Here is a 26,067-nt window from a genome sequence, read left to right as displayed (position 1 = left end):
AACAAAATATTGAAATGAACTGGCTGTAAAAAAAATAAATATCAAGCCAAATTTCTGCCTACGCCACTATCTGAAAGTTTCGTTGTTTGATACAATCTTATCAGGTTACTTGGTTGAGCACCCCACCAAGATCCGGCTATTGTTCGGAGAAAATTTATCCTTTGACGGCACTTCGCTATCAGATACCTAATGTAGTATCCCCGTGTACCTTAAGAATCGACCCAAATTCCGAGATATTTAAAGATCATGATATTCTACCAACCAACTGATGCGGAGCTGGATAAAGCTTCCTTTAAAAAACGACCAACTCTGTTTTCTTCGTAGAGAAATCGATGCCTAGCTTCAAAGCCCAAATTGATAAATTATCCAAACTATCTATCAATCCAATCTATCTTATGGAAAATACGTGTGCTTTTCTAACAATAAGTTGTGTAAATAATTATTTAATATTGGTGAAAGACCACATTGATGTAGTTTCTCCGAGTGAATGGAAACAGAGTCGAATGCTCCTTTTGTGTTCAAGAACACGGACACCATTTGTTATGTTTTGCGAAGGCGAGTAGCGGCAGGTTATCATTCGTTCCCTTTCCTCTCCGTAAACCAAACTGGGTATCTGATAGCAAGCCGTTCGCCTCAATTGTCGGGATGTCGTGGGATAATTTTTTCCAACAATTTCGTGATGCAGGATAGTATTTCAATCGGCCGATACGAGCTATAATCGGAGGCTGGTTTTCCCGGTTTTGGAATTGCGATGACTCTCACTTGTTTCCAGTCGCTGGGCAATATTCTGCCTAAAAAACTTGTTAAATAAATCCAACAAGCGTCTTTTGGCAAGGTCAGGCAGATTCTTCACCAAGTTGAATTTAATTCTGTCTAGACTCGGAGCATTATTGTTACATGAAAAGAGTGCAATTGAAAATGCCATTATTGTCAATGGCGAAATTATAGAATAGTTTCTTGTGGGAGCATCGGGAGTGATTTTCCGCACAGGGCGGAATCTGGACAAACTTTCTTGGCAAAATTAAATATCCAGCGATCCGAAAAATTTTCGCTATCATTAATCACGTATGGATTCCTCATTCTTCTGGTTGTGTTCCAAAGAGTACTCATTGATGTTTCTCTTGAATTTTTTTTTTTTTTTTCAAATCATATTTCATGTTGTCATAAGAAACATTCATTAAATTCGTAAGGCCTAATTTGCTGTTAATTGAAATAACGACAGGCAAATGATCGCTACCGTGGAGATCAGATACAACCTTCTACGAACAATCTAACCGAATTGATGCAGAGCATAGAGATATATCTAATGCACTTGAGCGTGCAAGTGGTCTGGAGATGCGTGTTATTTCGCGTGTATTTAAAACTGTCATATTGAATTCGTCACAAACATTGTATATCAAAGAAAAACGCTTATCATTGAAGAGGGAATTCCACAATACTTCGAGCGAGTTAAAGTTGGGCATGGGTTCCACTAATTCAAAAATCTGATGTTGTCCAATTTGAGCTTTGGGAGGTGTATATATAGAAGCAATACACATGTCTTGCCTTTAATGTTCGTTTGGACAGCTACAGCCTCAATGCCATCAGTAATCGAGGGGATGAAGCGGGACAAATTCGGTGGCGTTATTAAATTTCGCAGCCTGCTTCTTCACACCAACACTCGCCCGTTGTGTGGCACCACCACCAAACGACCCTTCTCGCAGCCAACCATGCTGCCTAGCTCTGTGCACCAATACAGCACCAGGCACTGACCCGACACTCAAACTACTCTTACGGCCTGTTTACGGCTAGCACAGTCTTGGTTGTTACAAATAACTTGCAAACACAACCTTTGAAAACAAAAGCTAGAACATGAATGAAAACTGGTTATGCAGTGGTTGCCTGAACTAAAATGTCTGATGGGGAAGTCAACAAACTTCGCAGCGAGATCTTAGTGTACAGGACAATTCAATGGATAGTGCTATTATCCTACTGATACTAAGAATCCATCGTGATCAGTCTATGACATGAGACGACTGGCTCAGGAGACCTGCCACATAACCATTGAACCGCCGCAGCAGGGTGATTCGGACTCGTGATATTGGCACGTATATTGGTTACTACTGAATCGGTAAGATGGTTTGAGAGCTTTGGTCTTTACAAATCGCTTGGGAGATGATATTTTCCGGGTGCTGTTTAGGGATTCAACCAACTACAATAATAACTATCACATAAGTACTAACCAGGCGGAGCCATTTTCAAGTGATCTCTACTAATTCGATTACGGATCATCTTATCATCTGATATGCAACTGCCAATCAGTCGCGAAATGACTGCTATACCTTCCTCCTTCGCAGGCACACACGAGTTCATATGGTTTATGAAATACCTCTCAAAAATATGAAGGCGGTGGAAGAGTATATGGTTGTGTCACAGGCCGTTATATAGTACCTGATACGTCCGTCTTAAACCTTCTGTGAGATGATTGTCTAGGTACGCGTAACTGCTTAGAATTTAATGGACTAAGATTATTCATTCAACAAGTGTACTGGCTTTGCCCCTTTGCGATTAGGTTAGTCATATTATTTGAATCTATGCTACATAACAATAAGAACTAGAACACCAAGTTATGTTACTCTCACTTTTCCCTAGCATATGTGCGGTAATTGTAAAATGCAATCTCCGTAATATTTGGCCGCTTTCTAACCATTTTAAACATAGGGTAATTTCGGGAGAGATGCCGCGTCAGGAGAGATGCCGTACTTTCACTTTTATACGGTAATATGATATTGTGAGTTTGTCTTTCGAAAGAATTACAACACTGGAGATGTAAAATAATCCTTATTATTAACTCATGAAAAATTTTACTAATGATTATGTGCGTCCAGTTGCATCACGGAGTGCCGAAAGTTTTTCAGTACCACATTAAAATTTGTTTTTTTTTTTAAACGGTCGTTTTTTTTGTTAAATGATGTATCGGTTGAATAGCTGGGACCTTTTAGAAGGCATTCTGATCATAAGCACGGTCATCCATAATTTCAGAGGAGAATGTCGTCGTGCGGCATCTTTCCCATACAATTGGGATGGATGCTGCATCAAAATTTCGGGTGAGATGCCGCACTCGATGGCGGAGGATATGAAGCTAAAATGTATTTGTTTCACTTCGGAATGTCATTAAATGATCATTTGCGTCAGGTGTAGGTACTTAATAAGGTATATCCACAAACTAATGGACCTAACACAGTGACATATAGGATTATGAGTCTATTTATCTATATATTTAAACGGGTAATGTGTATCTAAGTATTAGTTACTTCGGTTTATTCTTTAAAGTTTCAGACACTAATATTCGCAATTGATAAAAATGATTTCATCAAATATTGAATGGTTTATTTTGATGCAGGATCGATTTTAAGAAATGTGCGGCGTCTCTCCCCAAATTACCCTACAAATAATTTAACAAGACTTTGCAGTTTCCATCAGAGTTAAAAATATTCAAATTCATTGAATGAAAATTGATCATATTCAGCCGCATTCATTTTCAATATTCAGTGACCTCAGCTGAAAACGTCAAACGAACAAACTGTCGGCTCCGATTATTACACGAAGTGACCGTGCAGCAACGAATCAAACGTATCGAAGTAAGCTCTGGCACAATGTAAGCGATGATGATTGTTGTTTCATATGCTTTATCGGCATTTGAAAACATTTTCCTAGATAATTAGTGTAATGAATATATTGTACGATATTCAACTGAATGAATAAGAGGGATAGTTGAATCAATATTTTTTTCTATTCACCGCGAGTCGCAACAGGTTCATTTTCAGCCGTCAAAAAAGAGCTTCGATTATTTTTAACTCTGGTTTCCATAAAAAAATCTGCGAAAATAGCTCTACAGCATGGTACAAAATGAACACCACGCAAACCTCATATGAGCATATGCATTCAATTCCGAAAAGTTATCCATAGATAAAGGCTTCATACTTGAAGCTACCACCTACGTTAAGTTTTCGATTAAAATTAAAATTCCAATTAAGGGGTTTTTTATTCATTTTAAATAAAAGTTTCTGTTTTTATCAAAAAATTCGGCCTTTTTATGACTACAAGACCCCTTAATTGAAAAATTATCTCAAAAACTCAACGTAGGGGTTAGGTTTTTTTCCATAGAATGTGTATGCAAAGTTTAAAAGTTAAGTAGTTTTTGAATGGCAGGTAACACCGCAAATCATGTTTTTTTTCGGAGACGTTCTACAAAAAGCTTCGTCACCGTGTCGTTGATCGATATTTTTGCATAGAAAAATTAAAAATCTTTTTAGGTGATACACTATAATATACAAAAAATTTTGATCAATTCGCTTCACCCAAAGTTCTAAAATAATCACAAAAGTGTTTTTCCACGCTGAATCCCTTACCCCCCCCCACATCATAAAAGGGTATGAAAAGAAATTTGAATATCTATGTGCGATGCTCGTCACAATGCAATCGATGCGAATCGGTGCTTTTGTTGTAACGACAAAATGATAAGACGAATTGCTTCTTTTATTTTTTACAACTGACAGTTTAACATTTAAAATCAGCGCGATATATCATAGTACGTCATTAGAATAGAGGCTAAAGTTTGAAATGCTCTCCTCTGAGAAATTTTATATTGCATGGAAATAAATAGTTGCAGTACATTGTTCCTAGTGGAAGTAAAAATCTGTGGGAACGTATATACAAACAATACCAACCTTTTCACCTTTCTTCACTTTTGTCGACAGATTCCAACTTCGTTCTTGGCAACGCACAAGTTAGCGGATATCCGATCGTGTATTGTTCCGATGGTTTCGTGGAGCTTTCAGGTTTTTCACGAGCGCAAATTATGCAGAAAGGTAATTTCCTACGTGTTTCTAAATTGTGCTGTTTGCATTCAATTCGAATATTTCGCCTTCCAAATGGAACACATCGGGTGTTGAAACTTTTCTAAACTAACTGTACATTCCAGGTTGCGCTTGTCGGTTTCTCTATGGCCCGGAGACGAAGGAAGAACATAAAAGCCAAATTGAAAGCAGTCTCGATGGAAAAAATGAGCTGAAGTTGGAGGTGATATTCTATAAAAAGAATGGTAAGTTTATTTATATTCATTATGCACGATGCACCCATCATCGCCCAAGTCGGTTGATGGTACGTTTTATAATATTATCCCCTTATCCCAGAAGCTCTTTTTATTCACAGTCACGGTTTGTGATATTCATTCGCTTGGGGAAGAATCATAAAAAATGCTTTTTATTTCCACCGGTTTTGTAATCGTGTGCATATGGGAAGTTTAAATCATTGCATTTCCTCGAAGATGAATTGTTTTATGCATGTTTAAAATCATTCTACACTAGCTTTATGAATATGTGAATGAAAGTTGGGAATATATTCACATCGCCAGTTCCAGATAAACTTGATTGCAGTTTCAACTTAGAGAGTGGAAAAGTGGAGATTATAGTATATTTTGAGCAGATGGAGAATATGGCTTCTGGTGGTGCATTCCACTGGTCCGAGGTAAAATAGTTTCACTTTTTGCTTGAAGTTTTTTGTGCGATTTCTGTCCAGATTCTTCTGCATTTGGAAACCAGCATTAGGATTGGTATGATGCGTAAGGATGGAAATGAGATGCTGAGCGAATCGTTGAAGATAGATAAATAAAGGCTATGCAATCACTGAAAAAATCGACTTTTCACCCGGGGCCCGGAGGGCCAAGTGTCACCATTCGATTCAGTTCGTCGAGATCGGCAAATGTCTGTGTGTATGTATGTGTGTTTGTAAGTGTGTGTGTCATTTAAACTCACACAATTTCCTCAGAGATGGCTGAACCGATTTTCACAAACTTAGTTTCATCTGAAAGGTATAACGCTCCCATAAGCTGCTATTGAATTTTTAGTTGATCCGACTTCCGGTTCCGGAGTTACTGGCTGAAGAGTGCGGTCACACAGCAAATTCCCATATAAACTGGTACAGCCATGATGCCCAAATTACGTAAAACATATTAAAATGGGTTCAACATTACTCTAGTTTGCGGATTCTAGATCACTAATGATAAATCAAAGCAGCTTTGACCACATTGACCACCTAGGATTGTTCATGATGCCTCCGGGGAACTCGCCAAGTTCCTAAGCAGATATCACACCTATTACCCAGCGAATTCTCTACCGATTTTTAGAAACATGATTTCTAATGAAAAATACAGTAATGCCATTGACTGTTGCTGAATTTCGTTCGGTTCTGACGCATGGTTCCGAAGTTACTGGTTGGCTAGTAAGGTAACACTGGAATTTACCATATAAATCGGTACAATGGTAACACCGCTGAGGATAAAATCTATTAAAATGGTCACAAAATTCGATTCGCACGTCTAGATCATTGATTGCCAATCAAACATTCTTTGGATATATTGTCCACTATCGACGATTCCGGAAGTCCCGGATTCCGGGCATATTTCACAATTCAAGTCACATCGGTTCTTCGGTGATGACTGAACCAATGTTCTCAAACAAAGTCTTAAGTCATTGTTTACCTCAAGTTATGTGAAACCTATTATCCAATGTATTTTTGTTAAAAACATTTTGTTTTATAAATGTTGTGGATGATATTGTGTTTTCGAGCATACCAAGTATTTTTTTAAAATTTTAACGCTGTGTTATTTTGGGTGATTTTAAATCTATTTCCCAACTGATTTTATTTTTCGATAGTGCGTAAAAAGAGATTTCAGTATCCGTATAGATATTAAATCTATCCATGAATTAAAGTTATTTTTTAAAATTGTTTTTTGTAAAATGCGCGGTTGAAGTAAGTTGGCGGTGACGCACGCGGGGCAAGTTGGCGCTACTATTTACAGTGCAAATATAGTCATCAAATATTTTTATTTTTTGGAATTCACTCCAAAGGATTTTTTTTGTATCTCGTCAATGTAGGTGATATTTACTTCTGCCAATCGTCTGAAGAATTTCAAAAATATGCTTTTGAATATGGAATATGCGTCAAAGTAAAATGCCGGGGTATTGAGACTGAAATATATTAGCAATTGTCGGTTATTATACAATTTTATTGAAAAGACATTCAGCACGAGCCTTTGATATCATTGAATCTCCATTTTCTGGCGTATTCATACATACCGCCTACTTACCCCGGGCCGGGGTAAATTGGAGGGATTTCCGCGTCACAAATTTTTGTCTATAAAAACAAAGACAATGCAATAAACACTTTGATAAAATTGAGGGATTTTGGCTACAGCCGCATGTTCTATTTTGCAAGATCTATGTACATCAAAGCGCTATAAAATGGAAACTGAAAACACCGCAAACTAGCCCCGGTCTCCCCTATACTTTTTTGTTTAAAATGAGTCTGCGTCTACTTTCGTGGTAGTCGTACTAAGTGAAATAAGAATGTAATAGACATTGCCACAATTCTATTGAACAAATCCAGCTAATGAATCATAGTTTGTAGAAATGAGAAAGGCACAATTGCACCTCTAGGTGGCTTAAAACAGGTTTTTTTTCTTTTTAAAAACGTATTTCAAGGTTTAATTTATTATTTAATTCAATAGGCTACTGATTTCTTTATTGATTTTTACCACAAAGCTTGATAAAAAGTTTTACTTTTCATATTGGATGGTGCATTTTAGTTCATACAAATTATACATTATGTTGATGATCAGTAGGGGAAGATGGTATAAAACACTCCCCTGGGGCAGTATGCACCCCTTGCTTATATCGAAAATTGCTGAAAATTTCTAGAAAAAGTTAACACCAGCTCGAAGTCCGGCATAGTAAACATACATTTTCAAAGTACGATAACCGTTTATTAATAGCAGTCCGAGAAATAAACAAAAAACAATAACGTGTTCTTCTCATGTAATCATGCTCGCGCAATAATAATTTTCAGCCATATAAATACTATTATATCAGTGCGTTCCAGTACTATTTTTACTGTTTACGCTATTCTGTCGCACTGTATATGAAAAATGGACTAAATAATTAACATTTTGCAAAATTTATATCTTTGCTCCATGTGCCCTTTTGATCTTGCTGATTTTGTAATCGAAAACTGAAAAATCGTTCTGAAAACTAATAATTTTTTTTTTTTTTTTATATTTCGTTTATTTGACACGGCTCATAGCGGTAGCTAAACGGAGCCGTGGATCTTTCATATGTTAACAATATGTGAAAATTAAAAATAAAAGCAAATATTATTGATTACCCGATGGATCTCGTGCGCGCAACTTTTTATTGCGAGCGGAGACCTTCTTTCGCGGCTCGCCTACTGCGTCATGGGGATCATTTAATTCTCTTCTATCGTCTTGGTGCTCAGATGGTCTTTCCTGCTTATTACCCTTACGGGTGACCAGTGTAAATCCGTCGTCATTATTTTTATCTTCTTCGCCGATATTGCTTACAGTGGTATTTGGGGCGCTGGATGCTGCTTTTGCAGTTGTCAATATGGACTGAACAGCTGCCACAAATTTTGCAACCGTTTGTGGTTCAGGTATTGGTATTGAAAACTCTTTTTTGGGTTGGTTTTCCGTGGATTCGTTGGGAATCGGTAGTGATGAATTCTCCTCTGTATCTTCCGCGCAAGGTTGTCCGTGGTGTGCTGTCTGATTACAATACTTGCAGGTAGGAGTTTGCCCCTCGTGGGTGCATAACGTAGTTTGATTAATAGTAGATTCGTGGGTTTTAAGTTTTATAGTCAAGTGGGAGGGGATAGGTTTTTCGATCCGCATCCTTACCACAAGAACACCGTTAGGTGTACCCGGGAAGAAATTTCTCCACGTATCAGGTGTAACGGATTCTACTTCTCCGTATCGCGACATGTATTCTGCAACTAGATTAGGAGGGGTACGTGGTGATAGGTCATGTAACTTTACATCTACATAGTCTTTTTCTATATACACGGGAATCTTAATTCCAACTTTATCACTTTCAGCCACGTGCTTCAAGTTGTTCAGCAAAACAAAACGTTCAGCTTTGGCTAACGTGTTGAATGATATGAGTACTACATTGCGAAGATGATGATACTGAAGGTACATAACCTCCTTGAGCCTAAGCTGCATCTTCACCTTCAGCAGGTATTCCACTTCACTAAAACTCAATCTTATTGAACAGAATTTAAAGTCAACGACCGCTGTGTTGGGTCGGAGCAGACTTTTTTCGTCAACTTTACTCATGACGGCACGAATAAATTGAATGTTTCCTTTGTTCTCGAGACAATGCACACTAGATCGAGAGGTTGCTAGCTGTTGTTCACTTGGTTCGATTGTACGTCTGGCTTGGGCAGAAGTAGAAAGTAGACTGAAAACTAATAATTGCATAACCTAAAGCGATTTAATGGCACACTTTTATGAATGCCGTCTGAAAATAGAACTACTTGCTTGTTTACTGAGCATGCTACCCTGTTGTTGTGGTGAATTTTGCCCCGCATAGGTGCGTTTGGATCCGCTTATCTTTCAAAGAATAATTTTGAATGATTTTTAAAAATTGAGTAATTTTCATGTTTTTGAATATTTTTAGTTAGCATTATGATTGTGGTTACAGAGGAAATTGTTGGCTAAACGATATCATCACAGATAAAAAAAATCATGTAAAATTATACTAATTATACTGCACATAAAGGGAACGCGACCAATAATGTAAAATTATGCGTGTGATTAATTTTACATTGGCCACAAATCGCGCAATAAAAGCTTATGTACATATGTTGGTGATCATACCGACGTAAAAAAATTTCCGTCAAATAGTATACCAAGACTTGGACCGACAATCATTGAATCATCAAAGAGACCCCCTTACTGACTGAGCTAAAGCGACATATAACAACGTGATTGCAAAGTGGCGTGAACGATCCAAGCGCATTGAGCTGCGGCTAGTGCATATAGGGGAAAATGAAGTAAAACGCACCCCTGGGGCAAAATGCACCCCTTGGTTATATCGAAAACTGCTGAAAATTTGTAAAGAAAGGTAACACCAGTCGGAAGTCCGCCATAGTAAACATACACTGTCAAAGTTTGATAATCGTAAATCAATAACACCTCGATAAATAAACAAAAAACAATAACGTACTCTTCTCATTTGATTATTGTGGCTCGTGTAAGAAGGATTTTTAGCTTTTATAAATGCTGTTTTACTATTATATCAGAGCATTCCAGTTCTATTTATGCAGTTGTTCATTATTCTATCGGACTACATATGAAAAATCTGCAAAATAATCCACTTTTTGCTAAATTTACATCTCTGCTCCATTGGGGGCAAAATACCCTTTTCTTTGATTTTGCTGGTTTTTAATCGAAAACAGAAAAATCATTCTGAAAACCTACTGATTGCATCACCTAAGGCTATTTAATGGCACACTTTGGTGAAATCCTGTCAGAAAACAAACCTACTTGCTTGTTCACTGAGCATTCTGTCCCGTTGTTGCGGTGCATTCTGCCCCGTTATTGTGGTGTATTATGCCCCGTTGTTGTGGTGCATTTTGCCCCCGCACAGGTGCGTTTTGCCCCGCTTATTTTTCAAATGGTAATTTTTAATAATTTTGTAGAACGGAATTATTTTTATGTTTTTGAATATTTTGCAAAGCGTTATGATTGTGATTACAGAGGAAAATGTTGCCTAAACGATATCATTAATTAAATTCTTCTAATTGATGTTCTTTAGCTGAGTTGTGATCATATTTCCTTAGGGCGTGCGTTTTACCCCATCTTCCCCTATGTCTATAACGCAGTTAGTTTTTCTCTCTGCTCAAAACCGTTTCGTGCAAAAATAAGATATTTTGACTGAAAGTTGAATGAATAGCGCGACATAAATTTTCCGCGATCGGAAAGGCTTTTTAAAAACACAAACGTAACTTACTGCGGTTCTAACAAGACTGATTTTATTATATCCAACTTGGTACTAAGCTACCTAGCTATCTGTTTACATAAATGTCCACTCAGCAATCTGATTACCGAAGGTTGGTCTATAGCTCTGCTACACGTATGTCGTTTTGTCGTAAATAGTTTGCGATAGTTTTGATTATGTAGTCTCTGTTCGTATGTGTTAAATAAAAGGAGTGCTTCAAATGGATTTGTTGTTTATCTCGTAAGACTGGATGGAGTTCCGCTTTCTTAAAAATTATGCTGCCCTCTGTCCAATACGGGTGTTTTTATGAGAAGAGCCATCTCCCTATCGTTGGTTGCTCCTGATGTTTCAATTTATTGCTTCGTGTGTGAATTGTTAAATTCTGTCTTAGTAAATTTTGTACTATCACATGAAGTTCGTTTTGACTTAAAATCTTTTCGTTAACTAGCCCTGATTTCGCTAAAGTGATACGGTATAGTATAGTTTTCCAAAAAATATATCATCGTCTATCTAGACGTAACAAATCTTTCCGATTTGATCTCTTAGCACATCATCAATGGCTCGTTGAAAAATAGTCGGGGCATTTTTTAGCCTGAATAGCATTCGTGTGAATTTATACTTCCCACTGTTAATTGAGAAAGCTGTTTTTTCTATATCTCTTTCATTCGTATCTGGTGAAAACCAGATGCTAAGTCCAGAGTGGTGAAATATTTTTGACCCTTTAACTGCTCTATTATATAATTAATTTCTGGCATGGTGTATCGGTCTGCTATTGTTTTTTGTTGTTATAATCGATTACCATTCTAAACTTTTTTTGTCTGATGCATCTGTTTTCTTTGGAACAATCCAAACTCCAAGCGGAATGCGATCGTCGTATAATGCCATCGGCTAGTAATTTGTCAATTTGTTTGTTAATTTCTTCCGTTTTTTTTTCAATTTGTTTATTTGATAAGGCACGTATGCGTTAGCTTAAAGGTGCCATTTTTTCATTGTTTTACATTTTGAATTTCTTAAAACTAGGGGGATACACATTTCAATATTATTTTGTTTTATAAAATAAAACTAAAAAAAAACTACAGCTAACTTATACATATCAAAGAGGGTATAATATAATATTCGTAAGATTTGGGGGACGGGTCATTTGTGTGTTCTTTGTATAGTAATTCACTTTATGATTTTTAGAAGGGAGATTGTAGAAAAAATAATTATTAACTAAGCGGAACATTTTACAAGCTTATTAACTAGAGATAACTAGAAAGAGTGGTTCAAGATTAAGGGGAATTAATTAGGACTATTTTAAAGTAGTGGTACTGTTGCGCATTTCTTAACGAGATTAAATATTGTTCAACTAAAACTAGAAGATAGGGGGGCACATAAATTTTGGGAAGATATTCAAGGGGAGAAGGGGGTGAAGTCATACATCTGTGTATCAGAGACATGGGAGGGTGGGTGGACAAGGCTGAAGGGGGGGGGGGGGGGGGGGGGGGGGGTGAGATATAAACTTTCAGTTTCCGGCATCAGGAATTAACGGCCAGGATTACAGATTCGAATGGATTGATCAACTAACACTAGAAGATAGGGGGGCACATAAGTTTTGGGAAGATATTCAAGGGGAGAAGGGGGTGAAGACATACATCTGTGTATCAGAGACATGGGAGAGAGGGTGGACAAGACTGAACGGGGGGGGATATAAACTTCAGTTTCCGGCATCAGGAATCAACGGCCCGGATTACAGATTCGAACGGATGTATCAAGTATTGGGACGCCGGGCGGTTTTCCTCGAGCCGGCAGGGGTTCCTCGAGACGATTTCGTAGTACGGCTCAGATACGGATCGGGAACACACCGCGCTGCGCGTGTGATGTTGTACTGTAGATCTCGTGTTGTTGGTTCATTCGACAGATGTTTTGTCTCGTCTTGGAGTCGTATCAAACCATCGTTGGGGTACGGTAGGCGGAAGAGGGCACTTCTGGGAATGATAAGAGAAAAGATAGGGGCATTTAAATTTGGATATTGATGGTTTTGAGGAACGTGTATATAAGGGACATGTAGAGAATATCGCGGCTTGCTAGTACATCTCGAACCGGGACATTGGGTGATCTTCCTCGGGCCCGAAGGGAATCGAATAGTTGAGATCTGGCAGAACAGTACTCGGCGCATGCCCAGACAACATGTTCGATTTCGTGATAACCGTTGCCACAAGCGCAGATACCGCTATCCACGAGCCCAATACGCCGGAGATGTGCGTCCAGCGTGTAGTGATTGGACATGAGCCGAGACATCACGCGAATGAAATCCCGACCCACATCCATCCCTCTGAACCAAGGTTTCGTCGATACCTTAGGGATTATCGAATGTAGCCACCTTCCCAGTTCACCATTGCTCCATGATGTTTGCCAACTTTCGAGGGTTCTCTGATGAGTAATACTGAAAAATTCGCTGAAGCTAATTGGTCTTTCATATATGTCACCTTGCAAAGCGCCCGCCTTAGCTAAAGAGTCCGCTTCTTCATTAACTGGAATGGAGCAATGCAAGGGAACCCAAACTAAGGTAATCTTGTACGATGTTGCAGACAAAGCACGCAGGCGCTCCCAGATTTTCCCCAGAAAATATGGAATGTGCTTTCTAGGTTTCATTGAACGGAGAGCCTCGATTGAGCTGAGGCTATCCGAGACAATAAAGTAATGATCGGTGGGCAAAGTATCAATGATCCCAAGGGTATACTGAATAGCAGCAAGTTCTGCGACGTAAACTGAAGCAGGATCATTGAGTTTGAATGAGGCGGTGAGGTTTTGATTGAATATACCGAAGCCAGTGGAGCCGTCGAGGCTTGACCCGTCGGTGTAAAACATCTTGTTGCAGTCGACTTCTCGAAATTTACTATGAAAGATGCTTGGGATCACTTGCGGGCGTATGTGATCCGGGATTCCACGAATCTCGTCTTTCATGGATGTGTCAAAGAAAACAGTTGAATCAGAAGCATGAAAGAGATTGACACGGTTGGGATAGTATGAAGAAGGATTGATATTTTGTGCCATGTAATCGAAGTACAAGGACATAAATCGGGTTTGAGAATTGAGCTCGATAAGCCTTTCGAAATTTGCAATTACTAACGGGTTCAAGATATCGCATCGGATGAGCAATCGATAGGAGAGTTCCCAAAATCGATTTTTCAGCGGAAGGACGCCCGCCAGCACTTCTAAACTCATCGTATGTGTCGAGTGCATACAACCCAAAGCAATACGCAAACAACAATATTGGATTCGCTCTAGTTTGATGAAATGTATGTTCGCAGCGGAGCGGAAACAGAAACTCCCGTACTCCATCACCGACAATATTGTTGTTTGGTACAGCCTGATCAGGTCTCCTGGGTGGGCACCCCACCATGTTCCGGTTATTGTACGGAGAAAGTTGATCCTTTGCTGGCACTTCTGTTTCAGATACCTAATGTGACATCCCCAGGTTCCTTTAGAGTCGAACCAGACCCCGAGATATTTGAAAGTTGAAACCTGAGCAATAGTTTGACCCATTAATTGAAGCTGTAGTTGCGCTGGTTCACGCTTCCTTGAAAATACGACTAGCTCAGTTTTCTCCGTGGAGAACTCGATACCTAGCTGGAGGGCCCAAGCAGACAAATTGTCCAAGGTATCTTGCAATGGTCCTTGCAGATCGACGGCTTTGGGACCTGTAATAGAGACCACACCGTCATCTGCAAGCTGCCTTAGCGTGCAGGAATTGACAAGACATTCGTCAATGTCATTCACGTAAAAGTTATAGAGAAGGGGGCTTAGACATGAGCCCTGGGGAAGACCCATGTAGCTAATTCGTGATGTCGATAAATCACCATGCGAAAAATGTATATGTTTTTCAGACAGCAAGTTTAGCAAAAAGTTGTTTAGAGTCGGTGAAAGACCATGCTGGTGCAGCTTCTCAGAAAGAATTTTGATAGAAACTGAGTCAAAAGCCCCCTTTATATCTAGGAAAACTGATGCCATCTGCTCTTTGCTAGCATAAGCCATTTGAATTTCTGTTGAGAGCAACGCAAGACAATCGTTCGTCCCTTTGCCTTTGCGGAAACCAAATTGTGTATCTGACAGTAAGCCATTTGCTTCAACCCAATTATCGAGGCGAAACAAGATCATTTTCTCGAACAACTTTCGGATACAGGACAGCATCGCAATCGGTCGATACGAGTTGTGGTCGGAGGCTGGTTTTCCTGGTTTTTGAATGGCAATGACCTTCACTTGCCTCCAGTCATGAGGAACAATATTACCCTCAAGAAACTTATTAAATAAATTCAACAAGCGTCTCTTGGCAGAGTCTGGCAGATTATTTAACAAGTTAAATTTGATTCTGTCTGGCCCTGGGGCTTTATTGTTACATGATAAGAGAGCAAGTGAAAACTCCACCATCGAAAACGGTGTTTCGTTCGCGTTATTGTGAGGGGACGCGGCGCGGTAGATCTTCTGTGCCGGGGCGGAATCCGGACAAACCTTCTTGGCAAAATCGAATATCCAACGGTTTGAATATTCCACGCTCTCATTGGTACTGTTTCGGTTTCGTAAGCGCCGGGCCGTACTCCAAAGAGTGCTCATCGATGTTTCTCTCGTTAGTCCGTCGACGAACCGGCGCCAGTAGCTACGTTTTTTGGCTTTTATCAAACTCTTCATGCGCGTTTCCGCCATCGCGTACTGTCGGTAGCTAGCTGGCAGCCCGTCGTCCCGGAAGGTCTTATACGCAGCGGCCTTCTCCGCGTACACGTCTGAGCACTCTTTGTCCCACCATGGATTGGGAGGACGCCCGCGTGAATTCGCGTCTAGTACGCGTTTAGTCTGAGCTTGAATCGCGGTATCGAGAATCAAGCCAGCCAGGAACCCGTACTCTTCCTCCGGAGGAAGCTCTTGTGTCGATTCTACTTTTTCGGATATCGCGGACGCGTAGCTCTTCCAATCAATATTTCGTGTGAGGTCATACGAAACATTGATTGTATTCGGTGGCCCTGAACCGTTAGCAATATTAATTACGATTGGCAGATGGTCGCTGCCGTGGGGATCAGAGACTACCTTCCACATGCAATCTAACCGCAGCGATGTCGAGCAGAGGGACAGATCTAAGCCGCTCGGTCGCGCTGGAGGGACAGGAATCCGTGTCATTTCACCCGTATTCAAAATAGTCATATTGAAGTTGTCGCAAAGCTCATGGAGTAGGGTAGATCGATTATCGTCATGAAGGCAACCCCATGCCGTGCCGTGGGAGTTAAAGTCACCTAAAACTAGCCTCGGTGCGGGGAGGAGTTCCGCAATATCGCAAAGACGTCGGTGGCTAACTGAGGCTCTAGGGGGGATGTAGGTGGAAGCAATGCAAAGTTCTTTGCCTTTAATTCTGGTTTGGCAAGCGACAACTTCAATGCCTGGTGTCGAGGGGAGGTCGATCCGATTGAAAGAATAGCACTTTTTGATCCCCAAAAGTACTCCTCCGTAAGAGTCTTCTCGATCCAAGCGAATAATATTAAAATCGTGGAAGTGTAGGGTCATTTCTGAAGTGAGCCATGTCTCGCATAGGGCAAATGCATCGCATTTCAAATTATTTAGTAAGATTTTAAACGAATCGATTTTCGGGATAATGCTTCTGCAATTCCACTGTAGAACAGTGATTAAATCCTTGACCTCGTTCGATGAATTAGCCATCGAAGGATACAATCGCTGAAAGGAGGGGCCATTTCGCAGTGAACTGCATCAAGAATGTTTTTACTGCGGGGAGAAAGCTTATCAAGATACTTTAAAGGGGGTCAGAAATGTTTAACGCTGTAAGAATACGGTCCACAATGTCAGAGAAATTTATTAAGCCAGCACTGTTTTCTTTCTCTGGCTGAGATATGGGAACACTTGGGGTTTTTGATGTTCCTGGAAGTGCTGGGAACTCCTTTTCTGAGCTCAGGTTACTGAGACCGGGAGCGACTTGCTTCGGTTTTGCACCAGTACTTCCTTGAGTAGTTATTTTAGGGGGACCATGAAGAGACACCTTCTGGCCTTTACGACGAAGCTTGGAAGAGGAAATGTTCTTCCTTTTTCTACTACTTCTAGGCACAGCAGAAGATGTTCCCTCCTGGGGTTCATCACAGTCGCCTTCGTCAGTAGACAAGTTGGTAAAGATGTTCGTAGAGACAGGTGGCGTAGCTATCTTAAGCATTTCTGCAAAAGATCGCTTAGAGCGTCCCTGAAGTACGCGGGACATGAAGGGAGATCATGTGGGTTTCCCCCACAGTAAAGGCACTTTTCGACATCTCTACCACAGGAATCATCCGCATGATTCCCACCGCATTTCCCACAGCGGGCTTTATTGCTACAATGGGAGGCTGTGTGTCCCAATTGTTTGCAATTAGTACAGTTCATGACCCGCGGCACAAAGAGGCGAACAGGTAGACGAACCTTGTCAAAAAGGAGGTAATTAGGCAGGGCAGAGCCGGCGAAGGTCACCCGATAAGAGTCTGAGTTGACGTATGTTTTCTTCCCGTCAGCTGCGACTGATGCTGAATGCAAACGTTTGCATTCCAGTATCTTCACTGGCTTAAGCATGGGGTCTTTGAAACAGCCAGTCCCATATTTTAGCAGGTCCTCGCAATTCAGACTCGAATCGGAAACGACCCCACTGACTTCAACCCTGCTAGCTGGAATATACACCCTGTACTCCCTCGTAAAGGGCTCGTATCCAGCAATATCGTTTGCCTGAGTTGAACTGTTAACCACCACCCGAAGCTTATCAGGCCGAATTTTCGATATTTCTGTCACGGCCGAATACCGATCCGTCAGAACTCGAGAAATCTGCAACAGATTCAAACACTTTTTTTCTTTGATCCGAAAGAAGATCACAAATGGCCCGGTGGCCGAGCTCGGATATACCTTGAGCCGGGGAGCCGATTTTATTTCGACGTCCATCTCACCTTGAGATGAACCGCCGTCAGGGGAAGTCATTTTTGCACGGGCCTATTGCCCAGTGCACGTTATTAAGACAACCAAGAAGGGGAAACGAAAACTAATACTTAGCTTGTGTATGTAACGGTATCCAGACGGCTTACTAGAAGAACACCGTTTCACTTCACTGACCGGCTAACGGTACTCAGAAACAGAAACACAAAAGAAGGGAAAAAATACTGAAACCTCAACTAGGCGCAGAGTGTGTAAATAACCTTGAACGCGGATTAACACTATTTGTCGCTATAGAGTGTACGGACCGATGACAAAAGACTTCTATCTCGACTGAGTGCTCGATAACGAATGAATTTCTTCCGTATAGGCTGCTGGGTAGGGATAAACTCTTTGGTGCTCGATTATGCAGTCTGTGGTATTGATCGAGCATTCAAGTGTCGTAGAACACGTTAATTTCGAGTTTGGCTCGTGAAGAACTGATCTGTTGCCCTCAAGTATTTCATGTAATTTTTTCTTGTTCGTTTGAAGATAAATGTGATGTTCTGAAGAGATTGTTAGAAGAATTTTCCTTGGGAATATATTGAAGTAGGGGTATTGTCAGCTTCCCGTCGTGATTCTTAAGGTACAAAATGTTGTTACTTAGATCAATGTGTGCTTGAAGTGTAGGGTGACCATATCAGACGAGTAAAAAACCAGGACAGTCGAAAGGGTACTGCTTCCCCCCGTTACTATCGACATTACCTTTTCCGCATGTTTCCGGCAGTTAAAAAGTTTTGTGGTCTGGCAGGGAGAGCTTCGACAGTAAAAAAGTTCTGGGCGTCTGGGAGGAAGCGCTCTACCAGAAAGTCTTTCATCGGAATTCGATCAGTAAGAACTTTTTCGGATTTAGACGAAGGCAAACGTTTCATGCACTATCAGCAAACGTTTCATGCTGAGATGGTCTGTGCAGGACCGGCGAGGAATTTTCAGTACTAAAAACACGACATTGACGTAAATCAGATACATCAGCGATCCCAAGTAGCTTCCCTGCGCTATGCCTGGCAATCTCCAATGATAACCATTATCCCTCGATTTGAGAGCTGCAAAATCTACCGTTGTTACCAAAAAATTGTCCATTTAATCGATTGTTATATGAAAACTGGCGGTTAGCTTGGTGTAAATGATATCAGTTTGAGCCCGAGCTTCAAAAAAATGACATCCCTTCGTGAACTTGAAAGAAAACCAAATTCAATTCATGCCCGTCGCGATGAATGAAATGTTCGGTTCGTTTCCCTCGTCATTCGTTCTCCCGACACAGCGCATTCAGGTTCGGACATGTTCGGTTTCAGAAGCAAACTGAATTATGTTTCCATTCTACCTATGAGTGGGATTATTGAGCAAAAGTGCACCAGATATAGATTATTCAGTTTACTTATGCTCGAAAATGTAGAAGATGCCAGCTTCTGCCTTCAAACTGTCTACATAAAAACAAATAAATGCTTTGGTTGATGAAGGAATTAATATGTCCTCTGCACTAAAGCATTTAATTCTACATGAAGTTTCAGTCAGTTGGAAGTTAATGAATGAGGGAGGCGGTGAATCTGAATGTTGGTTTCGGTAAATACAAGCAGAAATAAGTAACTGATTTTGAAATTTTGCAGCACTGGTTTAAGCGCGACATAATATACTCCCTGTTATGTAGGATGCTAGACTCGGCGGTTAGTCGCTGTTCAGCGTCCAGGCGTGAAGGCATGTTAATCGTCCATTAGTTATTTCATTTATTTGACACGCCTCAATGCATTACTTGAGCCGTGGAACTTTTAATATTATCAATGTGTAAATAAAAATAAATAAATCGAATCTTATTGTATATCCATCGGATTTTTTGTACGCGATTTGTTACTTTGAATAAAGATCTTATTTCTTGTTGAAGATCCATTTACTTCATTGTCTCTTGTTGCTTGTGAATCGCTTTCTCTCGGTTTATCATTTTAGTTCATGCTATCCTCGCTGCTAATGTTGTATGGGCTTTCTCGATTACCTCGTTTGAATTGTTTGTGGGGCCTACGGGTCACGATCGCTTATCCGTGTTCTTTGTTATTTACTTTATTATCGGTGGTACTGGTAGTTGATTGGGAAGTAGTGGGCGCATCACAACGATCGTTCACGTTGTGCGTATGTTCTGTTGTTCCAGTATTCATTGGTGCCCGAGCTGCATCCCCGGTGGTTTGTGATTTAGTTGATGTTGATGAAGGCCTGTGTGGTATGCTTGCAGTTGATATTGCTTCGTTAGAGGTTTGTGTACATGGTTTCTCGTAGTGTGTCTTCTCGTGTAACAACGAAGGGCACGTAGCGGTCTGTCCTGCATACGTGCACAACGTGATTTGAGATTTGGTCACGCGTTTTGCTTTGAATTTAAAGTTCAGATATGAAAGAATAGGTTCCGTCATTCGCATTCTCACGAAACAAATACCGTTGGAAATACCTAGAAAAATTTTCTCCAGGTTTCAAACTTAAAGGATTCCACCGTTGCGTATTCCGACATAATGGTTGTTATACATTTATGAATAGTACCCAGGTGTAGATCATTCAGACGCATATCAATCTTATCATTGTCAATATAAACGGGTATCGTGGTCCTAACATTATCATGGTCAACGACGTATTGCATGGTGTCTTCCATAGCGTATCTTTCCTTTATGGCCAAGGTTTTAAACGTTATTAGTAACGAGTGTGGTGGGCTTGTATAACGACGACTTCAGTTATTCTAAACTGCCTTTGCAAATTTGCTGTTGAATTTACTGTTTAGTTTCAAACACCGACTGTATTAAGTTTTGTTGTCGCATTCCGATTGAGGATGAGTATACGTTGCAGTTATGGTTGCGGTCGGTCGTAACTGCGATCTGCGAAGACTGAATAAATAGAAATATATTAGGCTTACAGGAGCAAACCAGGACAAATCAAGCATTTTCCTCGACTTCCGAGGACACCAGGGCAGTTAATGCAAAACCAGGACATGTTCTGGGAAAGCAGGACGTATGGTCACCCTAATGAAGTGAAACCTCGCTGTATGATAAATTTTTGGGTAAAAAATTAATGTCTATTGCTGACGTTGCGTCAAATTTTCCATTCGCACTGGATATGGCATTTGCTGAAAAACTATGTGGTTTAGAAATGCTATATGAATAGGCTAGTTTCGGATCAATTATGCTGATGTTTGCACTTGTGTCAATCAGGAATGGAAAGGTGCCTATTGTGGTCTTTAAATTTCTATATGGTAAGGTAGGCCTCACCATATAGGGTTCCACTCTACAAAATTCCTCTCGCAAGCAGTTGTATCGGGTTTTTATGCTGTATTTTCTTCAGCGACGTCGGCGCTTGAAGTGCTGGGGAGCTCTTCGACTTCGTCGTACTATTCATAGTATTGATCATTATCGTGATAATAGTTGTCGTGTATGTGAGAGTTTCTTATTTAATCGAAACGACGCGATTTAACTTTCGACCGAAACATTTATTATTCTCAAACAGAAATTACATCCGACTATAACGTCGACTATTTTAAACATGGCGAAGAACTGATTGCTATTTTTTTCAACATATTCACGTGCAGCATGCACTGAACCAAAAACAGTAAGTTAAAAGGACATACACAACATTTCTACCCTTCTACGGGGAAAATTTCAGAGGTGGACGGCGTTGTCTTTCTGAACGGCGCAGAACTGTTAGATCAGCGTTTCTAGTCTGCATTTCTGGACTACTGCACGGTGTTGAGAAACGCTCCTCTGGAGATCCGAGTGCAACAGAAAATTCTTAACTGTTCATCGAATCGGATGACTGATTTTGTGACGTCATTACAGAATCATAGTGACGCACCCGCCGTGGCAGCTCACCTTTTTCATCGGGTACCCGTGGTGCATGTAATGGTGTGAGAAAAGTTGACGAGTCAGAGCACTCATTGCTGCTTTCCTTGTGACGATAAAGCTAAATTTGATCGACATGACGTTTTACATACTTTCCGCGGTATTCAATTTTGTAGTGTAAATCTCCCAAATCTGCTCTATTATAATTCCTGGAATCCACTTATCCCTTCGGACGTTTCCAGAAAAAAATATACTACTCCCGGAGTGAATGATCGGAATGGCGTGTTAAAGTTCGCTTTGTGTTTCTCCGTGATTCTCGTATTCGCATCAAGTGGTCTCACCAAATCTAGCTGAGTACGAATATTGCGCCCCAAAAAAAGTTTGGCGGATGATTCGGCCGTCTCGGAATGTGCAGCTTTTCGATATTGCCGAAGAAACTCATTGATGTTCGTTTTAAGAGAACCTTTCGTTGTGCCCATGGATTTAAGAGCCTGCTTCATAGTCTGGACATATCGCTCCGCCTGGCTGTTCGTACCTGGATGGTACGGCGCAGAAAGTTTGTGATATTTAATCCCACTCATCTGATGAAAATGTTTAAATTCTGTAGCGGTAAACTGCGGTCCGTTATCGGATACAAGCGTTGTAGGTACTCCATAGGCAGAGAAAAGTTCATCGAGGATGTGGATTGTTTCCACTGTTGTTCGTGTAGAAGTGACCTTAACTTCAACCCACTTACTGTATTTTCTGTACTTAAGGTAGCTGATATAATAAGGAACAATTAGTGAAATTTTCAGATTGATCGATTAATTGGTTCTTGAGATATCGTGATCGCCGCGAATGAACTTTTCAACAAAATACAACTCCGAGATAATCGAGTTTTACTGTCGGTGCAGCGAGTCAACGGTCTAGCGTATCAAGCACTACGCGCCGCCTACCAGTGGTCGATGGGTAGCTGTCTTTGAATAGCTGTAACTCAAGATGTAGTATTCCGATCTTAATGAAATTTTGAGAAAATTTTCCTCAGCGTATGTAGTTTCAGAATATCTAATTTACAAAAATTCGATTTTTTTCATCATGACAAAAATGTGTAACCCCTTAAGGAAAAATTGATTGAAAACAAAACATAAACACCAGTTTAACCACTCTAACTTCTCTAAACGTATTCTGCAAGAGTATATTAACAATATTAACTCATTGATAATGCCTGGTCTGCGTTATTGTTTTAGTAATAGGAGTTCTTCTTAGCACCTACTATATATAGTAGGTTGGGCAATAATGGGTTAACCAGGTAAATTTGGAGTCTCTAGAAATGAAAATACAAGAAATAAGGTTTTACCATACGAATTCTCATACAAATTTCAAACGCATTGCGCTACGCCGGGTCATAAGCAATCGACCCTAAAATTTGGCATGGAACCAAAAAAAAATTGGTACTGGCTTTTTGTGGCCAAGTCTACGTTTTTCCGTACAACTGTGCCCACTCTAATAATTACACCATTATATGCATTAGGAATAATTTACCATTCTTATAATTTTATTGACACTCATTGCGTGGTTGTTGAAAAAACATGTGTTTGAATGTAGCTTGAACGCTTGTACGTAATTTCATTTCTGCACATAGTACCAGCGGCTAAACGAAGTCGAGATGCTGCCTGCGGATATAAATAATTTATTACAGCGCGTAAGCTTGAAGCGTTACAGAGCCGTGTCCTAACAAAGTGAATATTTTATGACGTTGTTCTTCTACTTTTTGTACGTAGATTCACGTCTTGCAGTTAATGGATAATTTCCTGTAAATGTTCTGGAAAATGGTACTAATAAAAGTTTTAAATTAAATGTGTTTGCATGAAAGATTAAAATTTACAATATCAGCTACGGTTTAGACAGGAACAGGATTGGTCTAATTGCTCATTCACTCACTCTCTTAGGTACGCCGTTTTGGTGTTTGCTGGATATCGTCCCCATCAAAAACGAGAAGCGGGAAGTGGTGTTGTTTCTCGCCTCCCACAAGGATGTTACCACCGCAAAGATGTCGGAGATGTCGATGTCGGACGAGTGTGATAGCGGTAAGTGGTTATATACATATATTATACCCTCGGTGTCACTCAATGCTTGCCTTTGTAATTTGAACGCTTTGAAATGTAGTCATACATAATAGTGATCCGTATCCAGCAGGGCCATGAACCATCCATGAATAATATTTATATGCTGAGGAACTTTGGAAGTTTTGTAGTTGTAGTGAGAGTTTACATTAGTTGTTTTGTGAATTGCACTTTTAATTAGATATTCTGTAGAATAGATCCTTAACCGAAATAAATGTCCTGAGGAAAATTAACGGCGATCGTTATTATTGAAATGTGAGGGTCAGCCATAAAGATATTTGACATAATGGACGTTGGGCACAATGGACGATTGGCAAAATATACGTTAGGCATAATGGACGATTGGCATAATGTACGTTAGGTTAGAAAAAACTACGCTTTGCTAAACCATACCTTCGTAGAACTTTACCGAGAGACTATGCGAGATACTTATCCCTTACCATTTTTTTGTTTTTCCGTGGATTTCTTCATTGAGGTGAACAGTTTTAGTTCAAGCACATTTCATACCCATTTGATACATTACCAATACAATTGTATCTGAATATTGAAAAATAAACCAAAATAACGAACAAACATTAAATTTTAGAGGTATGGAAACTTATAATGTTATGGACAGTAGGGGAGCCCGGGGCTAGTTGGTGGTTGGGGTAAGTTGGCAGAATCCTTTTTTCTCCGTTTCTATTAGACATAAAGCGCTGTCTCTCTATGTGAACCTCAAGTAATGTAAAACTCATTATCCAATTGTGTTCTTGTTGCACACCATTTTGTTTTGTAGAAGCTGTGGGCGGTATTGTGTTTTTGAGCATACTTTGTAAATTTTCTTAATTTAAAACATTTTGTGTTATTTAAGGTTGTTACCAATCTATTCGCAGAATGATTATATTTTTCGATAGTGCGTGAAAAGAGCTTTTAGTATCCGTATAGATATTATACCTATCCATACACAAAAGTAATTTTTAAATCATTTTTTATAAGATGTGCGGTTGGGGCAAGTTGGCGGTGATGCTCGCGGGGCAAGTTGGCGGTATTATTTACAATGCAAAAATAACCATGAAATATTTTCATTTCTGGAATTCACTCCAAAGTAAGAGAAATTTTCTCTCGTGTCTCTTGTCAATACAGGGGAAAATTACTTCGGACAATCGCCTGAAGAATTTCGAAAATTTGCTTTTGAATATGGAGTACTCGTCGAAGTCAAAATTACGGGGTATTAAGACTGAAATACAATGAAAAGTGTCGAATAATGTACAGTTTTATTAAAAAGACAATTGGCACATTTCATAAAGACCACTGATGTAATCGAATTTCCATTTGATTACTTATTTTCTGGCATTCCGCCAACTTACCCCGGGGCTGGAGTACGTTGGTGGCTTTTCCGCGTCGCATATTTTTGTCTCTAGAAATGAAGACAACGTATCAAACATTTTCATAAAATTAGGAGATGTTGCCAACAGTCTGCCCTTTCATGCAACGTGTTCTACTTTGCAAGATCTACCAAAATGAAAGCGGTAAAAAATGAAAACTGAAAACACCGCCAACTAGCCTCGGTCTCCTCAATCCACATTCGGCTGCGGATGTAATGTTTGTGACGATACTTTTTTGCCTTTCTCATATAAAGAAAGGGTATGCGATCACTCTAAAAATCGACTTTTTTATCCGAGGCTCGGGAGAAAGGAAAATGTCTGTGTATATGGGTATGTGTCATTCAAACTCACACAAGTTTTTCAGAGATGGCTGAACCGATTTACACTAAATTGGCTTTAAATGGAAGAACGCTCCCATAAGCCGATACTGATATTTAAGTTGATCCGGCTCTCGGATCCGGAGTTACGGATCAACATATTAAAATGTATGCAAGATTAGTTCACAGCGAATATCTCATCGATTTTTTTGAAACTTGATTTTAAATGAAAGATAAGATACTCCCACTAACTGCTATTGGCTTTCATTCGGTTATGACGTTTGGTTCCAGAATTACAGATTGGTTAGTAAGGTCACACTGAAATTTTCCTTATAAACCTTTACAATTGTATTACCTCAGAGGCTAAAAATCTATTGAAACGGTTACCAAATTACTTCTAGATTACTGATTGCCAATCAAATACTCTTTGAATATATGTCCTCTATCGACAATGCCGGAAGTCCCGACTTCCGGACATATTTCACAAGTCACATCGGTTCTTCGCTGATGACTGAACCGATTTTCTCAACCCAAATCTCAAATGGAAGATATAATATGCAGTTGGGCGTCGCATTACCCCCCACCCTCCCCTCGCTTATCCTTACACATACCACCCTCTTCCCCCTCCCCTTGAACCACCCTCACACCAGCATTCCTTTCATCGACCCCGAAATAAGATAAAAGAT

General features: G+C 40.0%; 1 protein-coding gene across 3 annotated transcripts in view; it reads left to right on the top strand.

Annotated features, from left to right (window-relative positions):
- Nucleotides 1-26,067, top strand: part of LOC131692392 (potassium voltage-gated channel subfamily H member 8) — a 192,083-nt gene that overhangs the window by 54,077 nt on the left and 111,939 nt on the right. For all 3 annotated transcript variants that reach the window (XM_058979408.1, XM_058979409.1, XM_058979407.1), the window contains exons 3-5: nt 4,740-4,850; nt 4,964-5,083; nt 23,527-23,664. In XM_058979408.1, the coding sequence (XP_058835391.1) occupies nt 4,740-4,850; nt 4,964-5,083; nt 23,527-23,664 (369 nt within the window). The remainder of the gene's footprint in view (nt 1-4,739; nt 4,851-4,963; nt 5,084-23,526; nt 23,665-26,067) is intronic.

Source organism: Topomyia yanbarensis, chromosome 3 (genome assembly GCF_030247195.1).
Source record: "Topomyia yanbarensis strain Yona2022 chromosome 3, ASM3024719v1, whole genome shotgun sequence".
NCBI lineage: Eukaryota > Metazoa > Arthropoda > Insecta > Diptera > Culicidae > Topomyia > Topomyia yanbarensis.
The sequence above is the reverse complement of the archived record's forward strand: the minus strand, read 5'-3'. Positions and strand labels throughout refer to the sequence as shown.